The 26810-nt window shown below is 28.3% G+C and overlaps 2 protein-coding genes across 3 annotated transcripts; both read left to right on the top strand.

Annotated features, from left to right (window-relative positions):
• Window positions 1-9633: 9633 nt before the first annotated feature.
• On the top strand, window positions 9634-20313 carry LOC111028266 (probable multidrug resistance-associated protein lethal(2)03659). Of its 2 annotated transcripts, XM_022306833.1 has the most exons (26): window positions 9634-9780; window positions 10834-10920; window positions 12432-12542; window positions 12611-12745; window positions 13591-13801; window positions 14257-14479; window positions 14550-14706; window positions 14773-14911; window positions 15395-15505; window positions 15584-15856; window positions 15923-16087; window positions 16159-16280; window positions 16359-16456; window positions 16538-16623; window positions 16704-17092; window positions 17159-17436; window positions 17514-17593; window positions 17709-17859; window positions 17955-18061; window positions 18119-18242; window positions 18301-18471; window positions 18948-19075; window positions 19163-19408; window positions 19531-19703; window positions 19801-20041; window positions 20117-20313. In XM_022306833.1, exons 2-26 carry the CDS (start codon window positions 10841-10843, stop codon window positions 20150-20152), a joined length of 4035 nt encoding a protein of 1344 aa, XP_022162525.1. In that variant the 5' UTR covers window positions 9634-9780; window positions 10834-10840; the 3' UTR covers window positions 20153-20313. The 2 variants fall into 2 exon arrangements, with proteins under 2 accessions (XP_022162525.1, XP_022162526.1); XM_022306834.1 differs by lacking the exon at window positions 10834-10920 and having other exon boundaries at window positions 9635-9780.
• A 1856-nt stretch (window positions 20314-22169) lies between these two features.
• LOC111028263 lies at window positions 22170-26637 on the top strand. Its single transcript, XM_022306830.1, has 4 exons — window positions 22170-22513; window positions 22578-22795; window positions 25460-25699; window positions 26215-26637. The coding sequence occupies exons 1-4, from the start codon at window positions 22511-22513 to the stop codon at window positions 26363-26365; spliced, it is 612 nt and encodes a 203-aa protein (XP_022162522.1). The 5' UTR covers window positions 22170-22510; the 3' UTR covers window positions 26366-26637.
• The last annotated feature ends 173 nt before the right edge of the window (window positions 26638-26810 follow it).

The following is a 26810-nucleotide window of genomic DNA, read 5'->3' on the forward strand; positions in this document are numbered from 1 at the left end:
TATGCAACATACAATTATGTGTTATTATTCTTTATCAATTGAAACTAAAATCGTATAAGAGTTAGAACCTTACAACTTAGAAAAGAATAGAATCATCAAAATTCAGTAAAAAAAAAAATAACCAATAACATATTTTGTTGCATATTTATTTACTTATATTATATATTTATATCCATGAGATACATACATTTTCAATTATGACCTTAAGATTTGAAAATTTAATAGAAATTAATGTTTAAGAAGACGTATAGGATTTCTGACTTACCAGCTTTTAAATTCTTCAATGACTTCTTCAGTTTGATATCACAGTTCTTACAACTGAAATACAACTATGCTTACTATAGATGTAATCGGTAAAAAATTAAATTTTAAAAATAATTTGTATGTTTTAAATTTAAATTAATTCTAAAATATGTACTAATATTAACTTACTTATATTTTAACAAACAATTTGTTTCTAAAACAAACACCCGGTTGCAGTGACTATTTTTTCGTGCTTTAAGATACACTTTGTGTACTATACGAAATCTCAAAAGTTCGCTACAAAAAATATTAATGTTCATCTGCCACGTAAGATTTCATATATTATGTCAAACGAGGTTCCATGTTAAACGTACTGTACATTTAAGATTATAAGAAGTTTCTTTATTTTTCAAGCAACATCTTTGAAAAGAAGAAAATTTAAAAATTGTGTTAATTGGGTGTGTATTACACGAGGTGTGTATTTATAATTAATTAATTTTCATCACCTTTGCTTTAGCATTATAGCATATAACTGTGTGTAGTGTGTACATCCTCAATATTCACATGTAAAATAGTCTAAGAGCTAGTGTTGACTGCCACTAATCGATTATAGTCAGATATTTTGTTAAATGGATCTTATTACACCTAATAAGCTAGAGCCCAACAGTCAGAAGTTCTAAAACAGATTAATAAAGTATTTTAAAAAATTTTATGATTTTTTAGTTTTGGACATATGGATGGTGTGGGTATTAAAATACTAATGTTTGTGAGAGCTGATTCAATTTTGAATACTTAATTTCTTATTATTTTAATTATAATTGAAGAAATCATCATAGATAGTATTATAAAAACAAAAGCAAAGTAGAAACTTCAACGGAATATAACTATAACGGATTTATTATGCACGTTACAGGCTTGTATTTTATTAGCCAAGCCCACCGTAGCCGGTGCCGGATGACATGGAATCCGAGAGTTACCCGTTTCCGCCATAGCCCTTTTCCGCCAAAAACGAAAGATTCACGATTCTCGTTTCCGCCAAAAAAAGTTTGGAAACCATCGGTTTTAATTTTTAAGCAATATTGAATATATGTTGTGGTATGTATAAAATATAGTAATGTAACATGTAGTTAATAGCAATGACATTTGTAATGTCTTCGAAAATCTGAGATAATTGTTGATAATCATCGATAACGGAAAGAAGCATACACTGTACGGTCATGGTTTATTTATAATTCGCACACAATTATTATCTGACAAATGTAAGATTCTTATATATTTCGTTTCAGTTTCTGTTCTGTTTGTCACCAAACTAACAACACTTAGAAATGGAATTTGTTGTAAGCAAAAGAGATTTACCTCATGTTGATTTTATATGGTTTTAAATATGTTTTTGATTATACGTCAAAAACAAATGTATCTCAGTGGAGATGTTTCATGAAAAATTGTGTGGCCAATATTTTTGAAAAAGAAAAAGTCATACTTGAAAAGTTGAAACAAAAGGTACGTAAAATAAATATATTTATTTAATTATTTATTTATTTATGAAAAATGAAATTTATTTATTATTTATTATAGGTGCTTATGGAGGCAATTGTTCAGTTAAAAATATAGATCATCAAAAATTAGCAACCACGTGTAAGCGAAAAGCTGTCAAATATATTTTTCAAAGACCTGGAAAAACAATACTAGTTGAAATTAAATTATTAAACTTTTTTTTTTTTTTTTTATTAGATAAAATAGAGTATTTACAATCTGTAATTTATACATACAATAAGTAAATATGATAACAAGAAAAGGTAGGTAACATGAATGGCGTGAGGAGGGAGGTCCACCAGTGTGGATACCCACTAACTTGGGGGAGAGAGTATTATTTTATTTTATTTTATTTTATTTATTTTTTTTTTTTCAATTAGTGCAGTTTTAGGGATTTAGGAGATCACGACACCAGTGTCTTTTAAAACGACGTGGGGGGTTATTTGGCATGAATTCACTGGCCAAGTTGGAAATCAATGGATTTGTGTGGTTAGCTGTTTTGGTGTGTAACTTTTTGTAGTAGTTTTTGGCTGTTTTGGAGACTTTCAATTTTAAGATCCTTGTGAAGTGAGAGGTTTGAGACGTACCATGGCGCGGATGTTATTAGGCGAAGGGAAATAGACTGGAAGGCTTGTATGGTCCGTATTTGGGAAGGCTTGGCACATCCCCAAATTTGTATGCCGTATGCCCAGATAGGTTTTAGCATTGATTTGTATAATAGTAATTTGTTGTCAATAGAGAGTTTGGACTTGAGGATAGGTCGTAGTAGATGAAGTCTGGTGTTGAGAGTCTTTCTTTTAGTTTTGAGGTGTGGGCCCCAAGTTAGATGCTTGTCTAAAATTAGACCTAAGTATTTGGTTTGAGTTGTGGTTTGGATTGGATTGTTTTGAAAATAGATTGTAGGAAGAACAGCTTTTCTTAAAGTAAAAGGAATGTGAAAGGACTTGTCTGTATTGATTTTTATTCTCCATTTGGTGGACCATTGTGAAATATTGTCAAGATGAATTTGGAGGTTTTGGTATGCTGTTGTGGAATCTGGATGGGATGAGAGGATTGCCGTGTCGTCGGCGTAAGTGGCTATCAGTGTATTTTCGCAGTTGGGAATGTCAGCTGTATAAATGTTGTAGAGGTCTGGTGATAGATCACTTCCTTGGGGTACTCCTGCTAAGATTTTGAATTGTGATGAGAGGGAGTCTCCTTGGCGGACGAGAAATGCGCGGTCTTGTAGATATGATTTGGTCAACAAGTAGAGTGGAGTCGGGAGGAACATTTTTAGCTTAAAGAGTAGACCGGTGTGCCAGACACGGTCGAACGCTTGTGATAAGTCTAAGAATACTCCTGGGCAGAAGTTTTTGGTCTCAAACGACGAGGCTATTTTGTCGACAATTCGATGCTGGTGGGTTGTGGAGTGGTTTTCTCTGAAGCCAAATTGGGTATTTGGTATAATTTTGTGGAACTTGAGAATGGGTCTAATTCGTTTAAGCATCACTTTTTCAAATAATTTCCCTAATACTGGTAGAAGGCTTAATGGCCTGTATGAGGAGGGTTAATTTTTTGGTTTGTTGGGTTTGTGTATAAGGATGATTACAGATAATTTCCAGATTGACGGAAAGTAGGACATTCTCAACATAGAATTGAAAATGTGTGTGAGAAGAACTATTGATTTTTTAGGAAGGTGTTGAAGTATTTTATTTGTTATTTGATCATATCCGGGTGATTTTTTGATTTTTAACTTTTGTATTAAGTTTTTTATTTCGTTGGTAGATGTGTGTTTGGTAGGGAGTGACATTGGTAAAATTATTAAACTTAAATAACATTATTCCAAATGTTATTAGAACATCTACTTTTCAGGAGAAATTAATGATTTTGGAGTTTCCTCAACAATGACAATAAATTATATATCTGCATTACGGAAATGTATATACCGTGCTCGTCGTCATATTTTACCAATGAATCCAAAATGTATAGCTGATATTCACAGTGTGCTGTAAGTTCAGTTAATACTTTGACGACTAATGATGAAGAATTTTTGTTAGTGAATGATAACATTTCTAATACCGTAGAATGGCCTTACTTGGGACATGTGGGTAACTTGAATACAAATGATATAGTATTATCAATGATAAGATTTGAGCACTAAAAATGCTGTTATCACCTCCGTATAATCACACATTTGTTTATCATCACTTTCACAACGATCTTCTTGATGCGCAGACATTCTCACATTTTAAGTACTTATTATTTAAATATAAATAGATATGTAGATTATTATTTTTTATAAAACCATGTTAAAACTTAGTGTATAAAAAGCTTGCTATTAGTTGAATGTAAATGTGGGTTACAACATTTAGTTGCAGCAACCACACGTGAATAATATACAATATTTCATTGTTATCAATTATATGTAATTTTTGCTGTTATCGTGAAATTTTGAAAATAAATAGTTTTTATGGTAACTTGGGACAACGTCCCAAATTAGAATTAGTGTCCCAAGTTAGGTAATTTTGATGTGACATCATTTTATTTTTCTTGATATAAAATTTAAAACTATTGATATAAAACTTGATTAGGTATCTATGACATATAAATATATTTTTTTTATTTAGACATACAATAGGAAAGTACAAAAAAAAAAATTGGAGGTCGATCATATCAAAATTATTCCCCCCAGTCGTTACAAAAAGCTATTAATGATGTTATATCCAAAAAACTTACATATCGTGATGCAGAATCGAAGTACGGGGTTTCAAAATCAACCATTCAAAGAAAAGTGAATGAAAAAAATATGTTGAAAGTTGGTAGGCATAATGCTCTTTCAAATGTTGACGAGGAAAGTTTAGTCAATGGGATAATTTTATCGAGCAAGTGGGGTTTTCCGTTCACTTCTCTCGACATAAGGCTAATAGTGCAGAGAGTTTTTTAAATAATAATGGTGTCAAAGATCCAATATTTAATGGTAATTTACCAGGATACACTTGGGCTAAACATTTTATAAACCGTCACATGTCTGTTCTGAGCGAAAGATTAGCTGAAAATATTAAAAGGTCAAGGGCAGGAATAAATCCACATATAATAAAGCAATATTTTGACAACCTTGAATATTCATTGGCTGGAGTTTTACCACAATTAATAATTAATTATGACGAAACTAATATGACTGATGATCCTGGAAAATGTAAAGTTATTACAAGATTGATTTGTTAAAGAAAAAGAATAATATTTATTTTACCTATTGTTTTATCTAAAATATGTACTTATTATTCATGTTATACCTACCTTAAAATTAAACCATGTGATATTATTAAATAGGCAACTAAAACCAAGGAGTGTTTGAATTGTTAGGTATTGTAATTATAAGTGAAAAAAGTGACTGATTTGTTAAAGAAAAATAATTATATTTATTTTATTGTTTTATCTAAAATATGTACTTATAATAATAATTTAAAAAATTAAAAATTGTAATATTTTAAAAGCTGTTTTTTTTTTAACTATATATCTGTCCCAAGTTAAAATGTGTGTAGCGTAACATTATTTTTTCATATAAAACAATAGTTGTCCCAAGTTTGCCAAAATTAAGGGTAACTTGGGACAAGCATATTTTTTTTAAAAAAAATGGCGAGGGGGAGAATCAAAAACATAACAACATATGGGTCTTAAAGGTCTAAGCTAAGACCATAATTTTTGGTACTTACTATTATTATCATATTTTGAATACTTATCGATCAGCATTCATCTGAAGTTCAAAAGTGTCCCAAGTAAGGCCATTCTACGGTATGATAATATTTCCTGCAATAAAATAAAGTATCTAAGTATTGAATTTTTTGGTTTGCTGAAAAGGGAAAGGTACAATATTGATTAAAAATGGTCTTGCCCTCATACACAGAATGATTCACCGAGTATGCTCACCCCCTTTTTACTTTAATATTGCAGTTATCCAAAATCTAATTTTATTTAATTTTGAAGTATACTCTAACACCATATTTTCAAATTCTTGAAATTTTTGTACTACTTAAGAAGTGTCCTGTGGAGAAACACACTTCTGTTATTCAAATGAGAAAACTCTTATTCTAACTATAAATTATACAAATGATAATTTTTCTGAAATTTTCTATCAAAATCAAAATTTGTACTAGTAGTTTTTGAGTTATTTAAATTTGAGTTGTAAGTATAAGAGGTCCATAGTAATGAGTTTATAAGATATGTTTATAAGCTATGGTGATTTGAAAATTTTAGTCATTAATATTAATCTATTGAATTAATAGTTTGTAAAAATGGCCCAAGTAAAATAAATATTTGATCCAATTTTAAGTCTGTTTTATATTTATATAAAATCAGTTTAAGCCGTTTAAGGGCTATAATATTATCCTGAATACTAACATTTTAATAACTAAGAAACTGCTCATTTGGATTTTGAACGTGATACATCAACATTTTTTAAAAAAATTATCCACTAATTAATTTACAGTAAAAGGGTTTTCATTTGAAATACAGAAGTTTACATCACCATTGGTCACTCACTCACTTCGTAAGTCGTAAAAAAAAATTGAGAATTTAAAAATATGGTCTTTGAGTACCTATATTTAAAAATTCAAAATATCAGAATTTGGATAAATTCATTATCAAAGGAAAAAATAGTTGTGAGCATGCTTGGAATCACCCAATGTTTTAATTTGTAATTAGTAGGGCTCGGATTTTGTAGCAAATGCTTCTTTTGAGGGGAGTATGATAGAAAGATAATTCTTATATATAAATACGTTTTGAATCGTTCCAATTTTAATGAAGTCAACTTTGTTTTGCTTTTTTTTTGCTTTTTTTCACAATACTTGCTTTTTATTGCCTTTTCCCCTATTTGATTCTTTTTTCTATATTTTTATACATTTTTCTTGAAAATTTAACTTATTTCTATGTATATTATACTTGGACTAAATTAATATTGCCAGAAATTATAAAACCCGTGAAAAAACAAGTAATTAATGTATGACTGATAAAATAACGATAGTGATTGTGCCAAAATAGTTTTTCTACAATTATCTATAGTTGTATTTACGACTCAAGGAAAGTGAAAATTATCTGAATTATACCTGCGTATTTTTATAGCACGTTCCAATACTTTAGTTGACTGGTAAATATCAATCGACATTCGACAATCAGTGAGGTATAGTGCTCTCTATAATCATCAAAATGTCAAAAGTAAAAAATTAAAATTATATTAGCACCTATTAGTATGAGTTTTAATGAAAGTAACGTGATAAATATATGGTCTTAAATTCCTTTTTTAATATTTAATTGTATGTGTAATTGAAATTTGTTTTTTAGAATTAAATTTGATAAATGCTTTTTTTGCTTTTTTTAGCCACTTAAAATACTTTTTTAAGGATTTATTTTACTACAAAATCCAAGCCCTAGTAATTAGGCTTAAATAATTTTAAATGGTACTTACTTCTTAAAATTACACAATATTTATATTTAACTAGCTGATCCCGTGCACTTTGTTGCCCGTTAAAAATGCTAACTCTATATGAGACTCGATGGTGATAACGCGAGCAGTAAATTATGCCTACTTGCTGTGTATTATTGAAATAATATGTTTTATATTTATTTTTATTGCGGACACGCCGATGAGCGGCTATAAGCGCAACTCAGCCACCTTGGTAGGCAATGTGTGAAAATTCAATTGTATGCATGCTTATACCTGATCTGTACGATGAACTACTGCAGGCAACCAATAAACAAAAAAAATAACCATTTCTACTGAATATATTTATATTTCTACTGTAACCAATAGCAACCGTATGTAATCAAATATTGTCTTCGTAAATCTTAAAATCTCTATTTGAGGAATTCCCCGGGTCGCACCTATCGGGTCCAATTGTCAATCCAAACCATTCAGGATTGTGTCTTATTAGATGAGTAAAATAAAATAAAATAAACTAAAATTGTACTCGCGCAGTTTTTCTGGTAACGCCAACAACAGAGTATAGAAAATGAAGTCGTTATAATCGAATAGTCATCTATCTATATCTATTCTTTATCTATTCTATATAAAATGAAGTCGATTTTTTTGTTCGGGATAAACTCCAAAACTACTTATTCAATCGTGGTGCAGTTTTTTTTTTTTTTTGACATCACAGAGAAGGTTTTAGGAATAAATTTAGTCCGATAAAGTTAGCAAATAATTAGTTATTATTAATTATAATAAACGTATAAATTGTATACCTATACCTTTTTTAATAAGAAATAGTCGCTGGATGAAAATAAATAACAATCAAACTCAACAACCACAGGTCGGTATCAACGTAGGATAATAAACAATTACTATAATTATTTAGTTTAACAAAAAAAAAAACAATAAATTTTATCTAAATAACTATTATTAGTATTTATAATCAATAATTGTGTTACAATAGTTGTCGGTAAAAAATAACTAATAAAATGTTCACAAATATTGCTTGCTAAGATGGTTGAGTTGCACTTGCAACCGCTCATCAGTGCATCCAGTCAAAGAAAAATAAAATAAAAATAAAAAATATTATTCATATAGATTATTTGCCTATCTTGAGGTACGATAATAATAGTAAAATAAGCCTCATTATAAATTTGGCATTTTTAACGGGCAACGAAGTGCACGGGATCAGCTAGCATTTCATAAAGATAAAACCTGAATTTTATCTCTACTATCGACTATCGCGTTCTATTTAAAGAAAATATTACGGCTATAAATAAAATCGAACGGAATAAAAACGATACGAAAATTATTACTTTACAAAATTTAAATTTTATTTTATATGGTGAAACATAATATTAATACCTAATACTCAATTATTTTTAATAATTAACTATTTCTCCATGTTGATCCATTTTTTTTGAACGATTAATTATGTCATATGAACAATTTTATAAGCTAAAGCTTGCTGTAGCTTTTTCAATTCGAAAAAACATTCCGGAACTCAAAAAATAAATCATCAAAAAAATGTTTAAAAAAAAGGTTCTTTAAAAAATTTTTCGTAAAAACATACTCTTGGCAATTAAGAACAATTAAAAAAAAATTTGAGCTAAAGCGGTCCAGCCATTCTCAATTGATGAATTGTTATACATTTTGGCTCCATTTTTATATATATAGATTACATTACAGTATGATATTATTATTAGATAAATTAATTTACGTAAGAATTACTATACTTAAATAGTTAAATACGTAATGTACAATATTTAATAGAAAAAAAACGTAGTTAAATTAGCTTGCTTTCTTATATGAATAAAAGCGGTTATCTAACGTACTGTTATGTATACTGGTTAATCTATCAAAGGTGTAACATAGAAGATCAGAATGACTGAATATGTCATATATTGTGGTTTATAATTTGTTTTTATTTCGTTTGAAGACATATGGGAAAAAAATTGAACATAAAAATTGAAATTAGAAAATAAACAAAAAAAAACAACTTAAAATTCAATATATTTATTAATTTACTATCCTATAAATAGCATACAAGTCTACTTAATTATATTATTATATATGAATCGTTAAGTCGGCAAATCAATCTACCTTTATAACACCATATTATCGCTGCGACCTATGCAACCTGCTGTGCAACCTACATGAATAAAATAGTTAAAAGTACTAGTTATAGTGCTGTGTTCTATCATTTTTACCCACAAACACTTACAACAGGTGCTTTTGAATTAAAATGAAATGCTAATCAAATTATTTAGTTGTTTTTATGATCTTGTATAACAATATTTTTTACTGTGACTTCAAACGAAACTTTTTTAGTATTATTTTGAAGTTAAAATATTTAAAAAATGTCATCAATTAAAATTGTTATCAAATCTGTATTCATAATTATATTATATTTAGTTTCAAGACAAGATTTTTTGTAACTTTAAAAGTAACCTTTTTGTGTGTTATAAGTGTCTTGTAATTTGTATACAAACAATTATTTACCTGTGTACCAATCAAATGTGCACAAATAATACATAGTTTTCATAAAATTATCACAAATGGTACGTATATTCTATGTTTTTATAATTTTTATTTAATTTGTTATTAACTCATAAGTTTTATTAGGTGTATGTTAAATTGATTTCCGGCAAACACAAAGAGTTTACATTTTATTATTCTATACTGCCGATTGGAAAAGTAAAACGATTTACAACAAACACAATTTATAAACTAATTCCGTGAACTTTATAATAATCATAATATAAATAACATAAATCTATACAATTTTAATATTTTGGTCATTATAAGAAAATTTAAAATACACTAAAAGTTTTGTTGTACATATGTACATTTATAAATTGACCATCGTATAATCTATAGATAGTAACTTCATTGAAAGGATATTTAATATTTCTCTTTAATTTCATTGGAAACCCTTTGAATGCTATAGACAAGTATTTTTTAATAAACGTCTACCATACTACAATCGTGTCACTTCTTCAGTATAATATATAGTATATAAATATGTATGTGTTTTTTTTTTTTTGCTTTTAAAAATTTATCAGCAGCTGAAATAAGAGCTTCGTATATAATTACGAATTTAGGAAAATAACTGAAAAATAAATCCTAAATTAACATTATTTAAAAAAAAATTTTTCTTAGTCATAATATTATGGAAAAAAAATTGAAACCTCTGTTGTACAGTAGGTGTCCACTGTCTAGATTTTATGTTGCTGTAACACAGTAAAGGATGGGTTGAATTTAAATTCAACAATAAAAAATCATTGCATTCGCAAAACGTTTCTGATCGACAATGGTCTGTTAGCACATAATATTACTAAATATATTTTATGATATTTTTGTAACCTGTTAAAGTAATTTAATTTATTACTAGATATTATTTAAGTGGAAATAAATGAGTATAGTTAAAAACTAAACTATAAAATCTAAATATTATCTATTATTGTTTTTAAACTGAAGTGTTCTTCAAATTTTTTTATTTTGCTTATAGTCCCGGACAGCATTTTGTAATAAAAATATTGAAAAAAAAATGTTTGACTGGAGGTATTCCATATTAAATTAACTAACCAAATAGTTTTTAAAAATTGTTTTAGGTTAAATATGGACGCTGCGGGGAATAAAGAAAAACAGCTACCAAATCCACGAGCAAAAGCAAATATCTTTGAAATTCTTACATTTAGGTGCTAATTAATATTTGAATTATGGTTTCATGAGAATGTAACTCTAAAATCAATAGGAATCTAAAAATAACTTTAACTATTTTTGTTTGTTCCTCTGTGGCCCACGCGCAATAGACACAATCCATTTACACAGATTTTTTTATTTGGGTTTTCTTGTAATTTCAAAGTATAATCGACCATTAAAAAAGGATAAAAAGTAAGAGTAAAAGGGTATAACATATTGATTAGTCTAAATATTAGCAAAAAAAATAATTTAAACATCATTTAAATTTACAACATTTTTTTCGAGTATAAAACCAAACAAGAATAAAATATAAAATCGATATTACGTAATTCGCTCAAAAATATTATTTTGTATAATTTTTGCAATAGGTGATTTTAAGATTACTCAAAAGTTATAAAAATGATTTTTAGATAAAAGCCACATGCTGACATCCCACAATCTAACTTAACAAAAAAAGCCACTTTTGGTGACGATACTTGCATATTATGTTCCTCTGAAGAGGATATTGATATTGCTATCAACAACTTTCAAAATCACCTAAATGATGTACAAGTCTGGTTTAACCTATGGAGAATAAAAATAAGAGAAAATAAATCATTACACATCACTTCCTCATTGCTCTCTAAAATCAGCTTTTAATGGTAGACCATTAAACAATAAAATAATTTCAATTGTCAACTCAGTTAAATACCATTCATTCATTACGAAAAACGCCTAACCTGGGCACCCACATCAGAACCAAGAAAATATGAATAAAATTGAAACTACATAGCGTAAGACATCTTCTTTGGTCCAACATTTCACTCAGGAATAAAATTCTTTTCTGCAAACAACTAATTCGTCCTGCAATAACTTATGGAATCCAAATCTAGGGATCAACCACAATATCAAATCTAAAATTATTTCAATCTTTCCAACCTATAAACCTTCGTCTATTAACAAAAGCTCCATGGTACGTTGGCAATAAAACTCTCCATGATGACCTCAATATTCCTACTCTCTCTGCACTTGCTTCCACTCATTATAAAAAATTCTTCTCCAACACATTAGCCCATTCAAATCCCCCAATATCAAATCTATCCTCTCTTATTATCCAGAGCAATCCTACTCGTCGCTTAAAGCGTAATCTGCCACGTGATTTCATAAATATATAATTTCGGGAATAAGTAAAGGTCAAAATTAAACTCCTTTCAAGCTGAAGTAGCGTTACTGGCCCCCTTCACTCAAGCCATCGAGCCCTGTAAAATTCTTACACGTATAACTTATTGTATTTTTTTCTTGCATACAGATTATAAATATACTTTTAAATAATAATAAAAAAAAGTGATCGCTTTTTTATATGTTGCGCGTTGGTCTGAGAGAGAAAACAAATATCGTGCCGACATCCTCGGAGTACCTTCTATACTTTTTATAATAATAATTTTGTCAAATCCAAATTAAATACGTATAGCTCAAAAATAAAAATTTAATTTAATATTAATATTTGTACTAAATTTATATGATACAGCTGGATTTTAAACCTATTTAAAACTGGACAAAAGAGAGATTTAGAGATCAACGATATTTACGATCCACTTAACGATGACAAGTCATCATTATTAGGAATCGAATTTGCAAAGTAAATTTATAACATTAGATTATTTTTTACTAACATTAACAACTTTTCTTTAAATTGGCCAATACAAGGAGATGGAAAACCGAGATAGCTAATGCAAAAAGTGCAAATCGAGAACCTAGTGTATCAAGAGTCTTAGTCAGAATGTTTGGTGGAAGTTTTTTGTACTATGGGATGGTACAAATGTTCGTTGAAACCATGTTAAGGTAAATATATTTATTAAATATAAAAAAAATCTTGTATTCAATTTTATCTCAGATGTTTGTATCATTGTTAATCAAGCATTTGTAATTGTTTTAAAAAAAAACTACAGTTGATTTTATAAAATAAAACCAGGGAGCTCGCTCTTCTGTATAGTAGGTATCCAAATATAAGCAATAAAAATATGGGCTGGGGGCCAAGTTCCCCCTACACATAAGATAGTAAGTCAAGAACATTGTTTTCTTTAATGAGTCAGTCAAACAATTTATTAGAACAAGCATATCAATTACTCAAGTTTAGCCAGTTTAGGTATTCTCAATATGTTTAAATTTTATTTTATTAAAGAAAAACAATGCAATTGGAAGTATATAGTTTGAACAACAGACAATTTGTATTAAGGTAAAATTTAAATTTGTTCATCAATAGTTATATAAAATATATTATTATTACACAATGTTTTATTGTAGGCACCTACATTTATATTTATTTAAAATAAATATATTAAATATTTATTAAACATTTAATACATTTTATTCATTCATTAATCTATACAAGAAACCTACAGAGGATATATTCCCTCGACCATAAGGTACATTTCACAGATTAATGAAGGAAGAATACGAGGGCTAAAGCATTTTCCCTAAACGCTGTCATCTTTGAGCAGAATTTCTAGTGTACCTTGTAGTTTAGTCACTTTAATGGATCTGAAATTATAATTCAACGATATATTGCTTATAAAAACAAAATCTAAGATTATTAGAAAGAGTTTGAAGTTTCACTAATCTCATAAAAAAATCATATCAGTGCTTATAATATGTGAATAGTAATGTTGAGAGTGAACTTTTTATAGAATGACTCAACCGCTACTCATTGGAGGACTGTTAGCATATTTCAACTCCAGCGGGTCCAACATCATAGACTCCAAACACGCCTATATGTATGCTTTCGGTCTGTTGTTAAACATGTTAGCTAACATATTATTGTATCATTATTCACAATTGGAAATGGCACACCTTGGAATGAAAATCCGTATTGCCTGTTGCTCAACAATATATAAAAAGGTAAATTCACTTACCAAAAAAAAGGTTTAAGCACCGTTAACTTATATGTTAGCTATTGTATCTATAATTATTAAATATTAAAATATCATTAATATTCATGTCAGTAGGTATCACTATTTAGTTTACATATCAAATCATCGTTTGCGTGCAAACTTCTAAAATATTCATATGACTTGTACATAATATGTAGAACGAACGTTTATCAACACCCAATGTTTATTTACCTTCTATAATGGTAAAAGCTTATTTAATTTAGTTTTTCAAACAAACGGAACTTGGTGACTCGAAAACCAAGGACAGTACGATCAAAAATAACAATGTTTTTGTTGTTACTGAGTATTAAATGTTTCATATCATCTAAAATTATTAATTATTAATTAAAACTATTAATTACTAATTACTGTTAGTTGTTACCTATGCGGCTTTGCCTTATATTTTATTATACATACATATAGGCATTAACATTAAGTAAAACGTCTCTCAATGAAACCACAGTCGGTCAAGTAGTTAATTTAATATCAAATGACGTAAACCGATTCGATATGGCATTAAGATATGTACAATTTTTATGTATCGGACCCCTGCAAACTATTCTGGTCACCTATTTTTTGTGGCAAGAAATAGGCGTGTCCTCAATAATTGGAGTAACTGTATTTCTCGCATTTGTTCCATTACAAGGTACGTACGAAACCAATTGTAATCTGCTGTATACTAATGCAATATTAAATAAAAACATTTTTATATTCAGGATGGTTGGGGAAGGTGACATCTGACTATCGATCAAAAACGGCCCCGAGGACTGACGAAAGAGTAAGACTAATGAACGAAATAATATCAGGCATACAAGTGATTAAGATGTACACATGGGAGAAACCTTTTGCATTGCTTGTACAATATGCAAGGAAGTGTGTGCTACGATTACATAATATAATATTGCTAAATTAAATAAATAAGAATTCGTTTTGCTACAGGATGGAAATTAAACAGATCAGAGGAACATCGTGGATTAGAGTTTTTTTGCAATCATTCAGAATATTTCATTTTAGATTAGCGTTGTTCATAAGCATTTTATCTTATGTATTATTAGGAAATAACATCAACACTCAACAAGTAAATATGCAAATGCAAAACAGTCACTAAAAACAGGTGCTGGAATTTTTGACCCAGGGTTGACCTGAAACAGATACATTTTTTAAATGAGCTATGATTTTTTCAGAAAACTACTGTGGTTACTCAGATAAATAATTTAATTTATCATAAAATTGCCATAGTGTTATAAATTTAAATTTAAATATTCTAAAATTTAATATATTTAATATAGACATTATTATATGTATATTATTAAAAATATAGGAATTTTTAACTTTAAATAGGCAGCAGAATATGTATGGACTTGTGAGTAATTAACAATGTTGAATCATAAACCATTCTGTAATCAGTTACATTTCTTGGTGGGAGGCCTGTAGACCATTATTAAGGAAAGCTAACCCTTTTTTTCCACACTTAGCGCCGTGTCTGATTATAAAATATATTTTTGATACAATACTAATATCCAAATTACTTAGTTTTATTTAATAAAACTTATTTCTATAGGTTTTTGTTATAATATCGTATTACAGTATATTAATGACGACAATGACTGTATTTTTTCCTCAAGGTGTTTTAACACTAGCTGAGATGCTAGTGTCCATTAAACGCATTCAGGTATACACAATCAATAGTTATCTTAGATTAAAGAATTCAAATATACAGTAAATATCAAATATTTTTTTGTATAAAAAGTCATTTTTACTACAAGATGAAAAGGACAAGTTGAAATCAGAAACAACATCAACAAATGGCATAGAAATGTCAAACACAAATAACAAAAAACATACAGAAAATAAAACTGGAAATGAAGAAAATATTGACCAATCATGTAATTTTGGAATCGACATTTTAAACGCCTCGGCTAAATGGATACTCAATCAACCCGATAACTCATTAAATAATATTAATTTAACCGTTAGACCGGGGCGGTTAGTTGCAATCATTGGGCCCGTAGGAGCCGGAAAAGTATACACGGGCTGCATGGAAAATAAGTAGAATAATAATACAAAGAAAACTTTACTTTCTCTACAGAGTTCATTGATCCAGTCGATTTTACGAGAATTGCCACTTTGCGAAGGAAGTATTTCTGTACGAGGAACAGTATCATATGCTTCTCAAGAACCATGGTTGTTCAATGGTTCAGTTCAACAAAATATACTTTTTGGTTCCCCAATGGATCATAATCGTTACAATGAAGTAAAATTTTCAACAAATAAAGGAATGTCTTTATATTCAAAATCATAAATTTAATGTGAGTTATGAACTAGGTCATAGAAGCATGCGCATTGAAAACCGATTTTAAACAACTTCCTTACGGTGACAGATCTTTAGTTGGAGAAAGAGGAGTTTCTCTTAGTGGTGGTCAACGAGCGAGAGTAAATCTAGCAAGGTAAGTAGACAATTAGTTGCTTATGATAATTTCAATAATTTTTTATGATTTCTAGTTGATTTCATTTTATGATTTTAGAGCTATATACAAACAAGCCGATATTTATTTATTAGACGACCCTCTATCAGCTGTTGACACGCACGTTGGAAAACATTTATTTGATAAATGCATTAAAGGTACCTATAGAGATATTTTGATGGGCTTATAGAGTTGTCATTTGCATACGTATTTGATGACATTAAATATTTAATTCACAGGTTACCTCAAAGAGAAAACTTGTATTCTTATTACTCACCAAATACAATACTTGTCGAATGTTGATCAAATTGTTTTGATGGAAAATGTAAGTAGTAATATTGGTAACAGTCCTGGAATATAATATTAATACAAGTTAAATAACATTTTATTTAAATTTTTTTCAAGGCAAATATATTAACTGGAGGTTCGTATCAAGAACTTCAATCTTCTGGTTTAGACTTTACAAAATTACTTAGGTCATCAGAAGAAACAACCACTGAAGGTGAAATTGAAAAGATAAATGCAACTAATAAAAGTTTGGAACAACTCTCTGATTCATCTCCACAAGGCCCTATCGAAAGTGTTTCGTCACCGGTTGACGAGATTAAATTAAACGGAGCTCAAAAAGAACCAACTGAAGTCGCTGAAACTAGGTCTTCCGGAAAAGTTTCACTTAGAGTTTATTTGTCTTATATTTCTGCTGGAGGGGGTGTTTTTAAAATTTCATTTTTATTATTCGTTTGCATTTTCACTCAAATGCTTGGTACTGGTGGAGATTATTGGATAAGTTATTGGTAACTTTTGGTTTTCTTTTAATAGTCAGTTTTAATTAAATGTTTAAAAATACACATTTGTTTTAGGGTTAACCTTGAAGATCACGTTTTTCGTAATGCAGATATCAAATCTACGAATATCAGTATTTTAATTAGTTACTTATACTCCGACACACCTTTGATAATATCTCGTCAATTTTGTGTTATAATGTACTCTTTTCTAAATATAACTTTGATATTAGTTATTTTCATAAGATGTGCTATGTTCATATCAGTTCTAATGGGTACTTCTATGAATTTACATAACAATATGTTCAACGCTATTACAAGAGCCACAATGCACTTCTTCAATACAAATTCATCGGGTAATGAATTTATTGAATAAGTATTGAATAGAATTCATATAAGATCTAATATTAGGTAGTCAATATTAATTTTTCAGGTCGAATTCTTAACCGCTTTACTAAAGATATTGGTGCCATTGATGAAATACTACCAGTGCCTTTATTGGATTTTGTTCATGTAATTATAATTTATATTAAACTCATGTTTTCTTCACATTTCGTGTACAATAATTTTATTGTGAGTATAAATAACGCTTAATAAACCTTTTTTTGTATTTGTTTTGTTTTACCAGATATTATTACAACTTCTGGGAACTCTTTTTGTTGTTGGTATTGTTAACTTTTATCTTCTCATACCGACTTTCATCATAGGATTAATGTGTTTTTATACTGTTAATTTTTATTTATCGACATCGCGTAGTATCAAACGTTTGGAAGGTGTTTGTAAGTGCAGATTTATATACTCTCACTATGTATTGTATAACTTTTACGGAGTTTTAAACAACGAAGTATTTTGTTTTTTTTTTTTTAACATATAGGCCGAAGCCCCGTGTATGGATATTTGAATGCGTCACTTCAAGGATTGACCACTATCCGAGCGTTTGAAGCTGAAGACATTTTGTGTAAAGAATTTGATGGACACCAAGTAAAGACAATATATTTCTCGATAATAAAATGTTAATAATTCCTTTAAAATATTTAGGACTTACATTCTTCAACTTGGTATTTATTTATTACGTCCAGTGAAGCATTTGGATTTTCGTTAGACATGATATGTTTCATTTATATATGTATTTTAACTTTAAGTTTCTTGGTAGTAAACAATGGTAATGTATGATTAATTGTTGTGAAATTAATTGTATTAATCATTTATTTAATTTTTAGATAATTTTGGGGGAGATGTTGGATTGGTTTTAACTCAAGCAATTGGTTTGACGGGTGCTCTCCAGTCTGGAATAAGACAATTAGCTGAATTAGATAATCAAATGAAGTCCGTTGAGAGAGTACTCGAGTACACAAATGTCCCACAGGAAGCATCTCTGCAATCTTCTCCTGGTAATATAATTATGATATAAATATTTTATTTTTCTCTGATCAACAATATAAATGTTAAGTATTTAATATTTTAATTCGATAATATCCCATTAAATGAAAATTAAATCTTGTAGCAACAGCTAATGAACTTGAATAAGCAATTGAAAATGTATATAACTTAAAATAAACAATTTTGGAATAGATATATGTAGATTGTGGGTACTTTTACATTGTATGTACCTATACAATTTTTCTTTATGGTTAAAAAAGGCTCAAATATTTTTTTAAATAATTAAAATTTATGTTGTAACTTGATATACTGAAAACAAGTAACAACTTTTTACTTTCAACGTTTTATCGTACCTGTCTTGTATTCATCATACTTAGTTGATAACGATGACAGCCAGTTATGGCATTCGTTTCTATCTTAGTTAGGCGGTATTTAATGAATAGTATTCACAATTTTCAATCACTGATATTTCAGTATTTCTGTTCAGATAAAAAACCACCAAAAGAATGGCCAGATAAAGGTCGAATTGTGTTTGAAAATTTCTATCTACGTTATAGTTTAGATGCGGAATATGTTTTAAAAAATCTCAATATTCAAATTCAAGGAATGGAAAAAGTAATAATAACCGATACGTATCATTATAGATATTATTTTATTTTCTTTGAAAATAATTAGTATTATGAAAATTGTTTTTTGAACTAGATTGGAATTGTAGGTCGAACTGGTGCAGGTAAATCGTCGCTGATAGGAGCATTATTTAGACTTGCTCTCAATGAGGGAAATATCACCATTGATGGTATAGAAATACACGAATTGGGATTACACGATTTACGTTCCAAAATTTCAATAATTCCACAAGAACCAGTTTTGTTTTCGGGATCAATGCGTAAAAACATAGATCCTTTGGACGAATACCCGGATCATGCTCTTTGGAATGCTTTAGAAGAAGTATATTATGTCGTTTATAATTTCCAAATACTGCAGTTGATTTATATATTTACGTCATTACTATTACAAAGTAATAAAAAGAGTTTCATGAGTAATATTTTGTAAATTTATTACTGTTTAAGGTGGAACTTAAAACCGCCGTCGAAGATTTGCCCGACGGTCTCAACTCAAAAATGTCTGAAGGTGGGTCTAACTTCAGCGTTGGTCAAAGGCAATTAGTATGTTTGGCCAGAGCTATTGTGCGTAGTAATAAGCTCCTCGTGCTGGACGAAGCTACTGCCAATGTGGATTCACAGTAATTATTGATACAAATCATATAGGATCGAGCCTAATAATAATGTTCTCGTTATATTCATAAAACTGTGTGTGATGGTTTGTTTTTTAATTTTCAGGACTGATGCGTTGATTCAAAATACGATTAGAAATAAATTTCGGTCTTGTACAGTGTTAACGATCGCTCACCGGCTGAACACAGTTATGGATTCTGACAGGGTGCTTGTTATGGATGCCGGAACAATGGTCGAATTCGGCCACCCTTATAACTTGTTGCAAAATAAAGATGGGTTTTTGTACAAAATGGTAGAACAAACTGGAAGCGAAACGTCTGAATTGTTACATAGTATAGCCGCTGAGGTATAGTATAATAGAAAATTATACAGATTGTATTGTACCTTATTGTATGCATTACTGTTTTACTATTTGTTTTAGAGCTATACAACTACGAAGAATCAACAGTATAATTAATTGTCAATGATAAATATTTATAATTATTTCAGATTTTTCAAATTGTATTAATTTTTATATTTTTGCTGCATATTATAATGGCTTAGAATTGTTCACTACTCATACTACTGACCAAAATGAGAATACAACTATTTACGTAATATACGAACATGTTTAATCAATGGTTCTTTTTTGGTGATGGATATCATTTAAAAAACGAGGTTGACTGGTTGGTCATGATTTTCTTGCGTTAACCATTAAACCATATCAGAGGATATAATTATTATTTAACAATATGTATTAAATACTGCTTGTATGTTATAATGCTTTGGTATTATGGAAGTTTTTATTTAAATATAATAATATTGTTATGGTATTTCTATGTTATCGCTTAAATTACTTTTAGTCTTGATGAAACTAAATGTTATATTAAGTAAATAGTATAGAGGTACTTAGTATTTTAATAATTTAATAATTAGGTGTATAAGTGTCTAGCTTTATACATTAAATGTTGACATATATTTTTAAGAGTTAAGGAAATAAACATTTTACGAGGTACGCCAAGTTATGAGTATTTTAATAGTATTTTAATAATTTACAATTTTTTTAAATACTCATAACTCGCTTTAAAATTAAAATATCATAAAAATCCTATGAGATTCCCTAGATAATAATCTTATCTTTAAATTGTAATTGTATAAGAACTAATTTCACTCTTATTTTAGAAATTATTATGATTTTACTTTTATAGTCTATAATATGAAAGTACAATTTGTTATGATGCTCGTGGATCAGTGGGTCTCGTGGGTCGTTGGTCACATCATTCATTGATGCTATTAAGTTGTAAAAAAGATATAATCGATTCCATTGCATACATGCTATTCTTACAAAGTGATCCTTTGCCAAACTAAGGATATAAATGTAAACGTTTGATTAACATGTAAATAGTATCTTTAAATTCAAAATACCTATATTGTATTTGTTTGATTTTAAATACCCACATTTTTAATTTGTAATATGTTATAAAATATGCTTTAAAATATAAAATATTCAATTATCATAAAATACACAATTTATATCATTATAATGTATAATGTTATTACTTATTATGCAATAATCCGGGAAATGTTTGACATTAAAACATAATTTTGGACCCATTTAATGTTGTCAATTATATTTTTATCGAAAACTGTAGGCACAGGCCATATTAGTGTACTACGTACTTATATGCATTGATATGCACTAATTAACCGGCTTATGTTATACGTTTTGTACAATATCAAAATTATTTGCGATGGCTGACGTCTGTAATAAAATACCAGTCGTCAAATTGTGTTCTGAGGAGTCTGCAAAATTCCCTTTACACCCTTCTAAAAATAAACCCTAGGAACGTCCCCATATAGGTTAAAAAATGATTAACAGTAGATCTTTGAAATACCTACTATAATCAACCAAGTCGGTATATCAAAAATAACGATTTAATCTGTTGTAGTATATAAAATAAATACTAAAAAATATATTTTAATAATACTTAAGTCTATGTTAGGATAATATAGTGATAAAAATATACACTGTTATGAGTGTCATTATTATGAAATTTACGTTATTCAGAGATTTTGTTCCTCGAGCCTCGGATAGTTAAAAATGGAAATATAATTCCCGACATTTTATTCAAAAAATCCTTCCCAATAGCATGCAACTCGAAATTATTCCTCTACGAGGAAAATCTATGAATCATAGATATGTTTTTGTCAATAAGAAACCATGACAGCAAACTAGCCGTATAGAATTTATCCTCACAGGTTAGGAAAAAAATTGCATTCATACCAGAAATATGTTCCTGTTAAAAAAAATGTATATCTAGATGTACGAGTACAAGTATATTTAGTTCAATATGCGTTTATTCTTAACATTTGTTCAAACAAAAATACTTTACTATAATATTTATTATCATAAAAATTAAACGTCGATATGTTTAAATGGTTTTATTATAAAATGTTTTATATAGCTAAAACTTGATTAAAATAATTTGCTGCCGATTACTATGTGTGGAAAATGGAAATACAAAAGTGAAAATGTTATTTGTGATAATGAGAATTTAATAAGAAATTAACACCTCCTATGTAATTAGTTAATGTTCTTTCTATAGAATATTTAATGATGCTAGCGCTTCTATACTACACCATTTACGGTACCGCGGTTTGAATTTAGACACCCCACTCTAGATAAGAACTTATGACAATTGTGGATATAAAATCATATAAAAACAATACTTTGTATTGTTTGTTCATTTGTATTTGAAAACCCATATAGTTCACTTACGCCGTAAACATTTACGAAATATTGGAAATATTTCATTGTCTTCATATTAATTTCAAAATGGTATATACACCTATAAAAATCACTATTTTATTGATCAAAGCTTTGTTTGTGTTTATTGTTTCAGGCTGCTGAAAGATATTTAATGAAACTTGAAGCCTGCCCTTTATTACGAGTATTAGATAAAGTAGAGCGAACTCCTCCCCCAGAAGTATCGAATTTTTATTGGAAAAATGATGACGAAGAAAAATATAAGGTTTTCATTCCCACTCCAAATCGATACGTTTATTATAATCTAGAAGAATATAACGGAGACATAGAAATCGGTATAATCGACCAATACGGGTTAGTATACTCTATACATAATACATAATTAAGACAAATAATATATTAATATACAACCATTAATATAATTATTAAGCTATGCAATACATTTTTATTATTATAATAATCAATATGTTCAAAACATTTTTTAAATTTAAAAGTCAAGAACCTAATAATTGTATTTGACATAAGATGTAGTATTGTAGTTCAACCTATAACAACGACTGTCTTACGAATGGTTATATAAACAGTGTGATAATATAATAATATGATACTATACCTCAATGCTGAAGTATTAATATCAATAAATATAATATAATTTATTAGATAACTAATATAAATTTCAATACAACCGAAAATGTATGTATATAATAACACATATAATAGTATATTTTTTTAATTTTTCAAGTTTAACTTTTGTAACACAGATTTAATTCGGGAATAATGCTTGCCGATTATACTTTTATTTACGTACTATCGCTATAACCGCAATAAGTTAATTACTGACATTGTTGTTTTCGGAATTCAGATTTTGGTTTGGAGGAGCGAATATTGTTATATACAATTTATATCAATACGTTTTTTTTAATCATTCATTATTATTCACAAGTTATAAAATTAACACCTATTTTGTAATTTTGACAACAATTCCATAACTTTTTAACTGTTTTTTATCAGATTGTATATAATTTTTAAGCTTGGTGTAGGTATGTACATACCTTAGATCGTTTTGAGTATCCGACATCGGACCTTTTAAAGAAGTACAGAACACAAAAAAATGTATCTTAAAATTATACTATTAAGTACCTATTAAATTATTGTAGTTAGTTAGAACTGTTCAAAACGATTTGGTCAAAATTATTGGTCAATACAATTTAAACGTGAGTAATTTATCGTGTGAAACGAGCAATGTTTACACGTTCTTGTATGATAAGTATGAAGTAATTACAGTGAGTTTGGCCAAATAATATCATACATTCTTCATGACTCATTAAATAGTGTGAGAACAAAGACTTTAAAACCAATATACCAATTTTCTGAGAGAACTGAATATTTTTTCCAAATTAAAAAAACTTATTATTTGTGTGTTTGTACCTATTCCTGTAAGAGGACGTGGGACCCCGAATGAAACGTATACACAATACAAAGGCCGACAGAATACGCCGTTCTCAGGATTTAAAAGCTTCTATGTGTTATCGCAATCAGCAAAGCACGCGAAACCATATCTCATTAATAATTGTAGTTGGTGGCCCGCCTATGAGTGTGCTTATTCGAGAGGGATGTTTATTATTTAATATTTTCTCAGTGCATCAATATTAAATTCATACAAGTAAATGTCATCGTAATTTTTTTAGACACTTTGTATGATAATATTATTTATTGTTGGTACGTTATTAGTTATTATACAAAATGTTTAAAAAAATTACGATGACATTTACTTGTATGAATTTAATATTGATAACTTATTAGTAATTTAATAATAAAAAATTTAAATAAAATGCTTTGATTTATCACTTTTAAGGATCGTGTCTGGTAGCAAAATGCATTTAGTTGGTAATTCAAAGGGGAGACGGAGATCAAAAAAAAAAAAAATTCCAGTACCTTTCAAAAGCACTGAGTAAAAATAAATAAATAAAAAAATTTCAATTTTCAAACCATACCAGTTTTTGATAAAATTGATATTGGTTTTTTGGTGTAACTCAAAAACGAAAAACCATACGACATTTTATCATTTTTCGAATGTCTATAAATAACTCAAAAACTGTCATGTAAAATATTTTGAAAATTGTGTCTAAAAATGCTAATTTAAACATTTAGTAAGAATTTCAAGTAGGTATATACGAAATTTCGTTATTGAGTTACACCAAAAAAGTAAAATTGATTTTATCAAAAACTCGTTTTGTGTAAAAATTCCAGTTTTTCCTTAATTTGTTATGAGTTTTTCTCGATTAATTTTCAAAGTACTGCATATTTTCTACTTTTAATCTCTCCAAAGCACCAAATACATTCACATTCCCACCACACAACATACTGAAGTTGAAGATCGAAGCATTATTTTGACTTCTTATCGTATTCAGAGGAATAAATATTAAAAATACACCCTACGCTTCGAATCAAAAATATATTAAACTTCATTTAAAAGTTAATAGTTCTGCTTTTTAAAAAATTATATCATTACTTAATTGAATTAGATGCTTATGAAATATATATTTTAACCTTATGGAAAATATTATTAATACTTAGTGTATTATATGGAATTATAATGTCTTTAACCCACAAATCAGGTTTATATAAGACAGTTAAAATAAAATCAACTAAAATAGGCACTGTATCAATAGATACTTTTTATTTTTTATCATCATTGATGCAGGCATGCAGTCATCAATTTTATTTTTATAGTTTGGACAATGGTATAATCAGACATCTACAATTTTTATCACATTATTTGTATTTGAAATAAAAGCAAAAACTTGTATATTTATAGTTTCAATTTTATTAAACAATACTTCATATTCAAGTAAAACTTACCATCAAACTAATCATGATTCTTTAGTAACTTTAATAATTATACAGACAAAAATCGGTCCAGTTTTATTAACAAGCTAGTCCAATCTCCTTATCTTTTTATCCCCCAAGATTATAAAGTAAGTTTTAAAGTGTGATAATACATTTTTTTTTTTAAAGATGGTTTTTTGCGAAAAAATGCGTACTGTTAGCTCTTACGAATGAATCCCCTGAAGATAAACCATTTATTAATAAGATGGAGTATTTGATTGCCAATTTGAGTGAATGGGAAAAAATTAATACAAATTCCTTGGTAAACGTTGGAAGTGATGTGAAGCATATCAATAAAAATCTATATAAACACTATAGACTTACTAAGTACTTGGTGAAGGATATTATAAACGTTCCAATGGTTTTAAGGTGGGTACATCCAATTACACATTATTATACACAATTACTTGCTTTTAACAGCAATTTACATTAATACTATAAGAACCTTAAAATAATATAGCTAATAGTATTCAGGGGTTCTTAATAATAGGTATACACAGGTCGTAATAGAACAAATTGATCAATTTAATGTATTAAGCTACCTATAGCTATATAATAGTTTTTTTTTAATTTTAATCGATTTTTAAAAAATTGTTTTCTGGTTTAAATTTTGTGATTTTTGTTAATGATATACCTATTTGGTATTAAAAATCAACATTTATTAACAACATACTTCATAAATTATTTCTGTTATACTTTGTATAAGTAAGCTAACACAAGTGCCTCTACATACATTTATACTATAGTAAATTTTGATTTTTTTTTCGTTTAGATTAGGTTTGCACAATTTGAGAATATAATATATCTGTTCATTATTAATTATTATTGTATTTTATCATATTGACCTTCCTTCTGATTTGTGAGATTTTTATTTATTCAAATAGAGGGAGACATGCAGTATTCAAAGGTGATATAACAATACACCCCGATCAAGATGAGGCAAATGCAATCCACGAGATGAACATTGGATTCGAATTAGCGATAGAACGTTTTGCCACAGACCAAAATTATGGAGTTCATGCTTATGGTAGGTAGTACAATACAAAAATACTGAGCATATAAATGCGGAATATCCAAATATATGCATAATACCATTATAATAACATAAAAAATAACCATTTTAGTAAATTCTATATCAAATGTATACATAACCTTGCACGGTTATCTCCACGGAAACAAAGGGCACCTATATTCTATAAATATTATAATCTATATATCATTACCTAACCTTACTACATATTACCTACTACAAAATATATACTCATTTTATATTCATAAAAATGTATGCCAATTGTACGGTACCTAAATACAACTGTAAACTAATTATACATTACATATATATATATATATCATATAATATACTATATTAAATAAAAATATTATAGATATGTCAAAACAATATACTCATTAAAAAATAAACATCTAGAAAATATGTCAAGTAACTCTCTATAAAATTGTTGAATATCTCTTGTAAGTACGT

This window comes from Myzus persicae, unplaced genomic scaffold, assembly GCF_001856785.1.
Source record: "Myzus persicae strain clone G006 unplaced genomic scaffold, MPER_G0061.0, whole genome shotgun sequence".
Taxonomy (NCBI): domain Eukaryota; kingdom Metazoa; phylum Arthropoda; class Insecta; order Hemiptera; family Aphididae; genus Myzus; species Myzus persicae.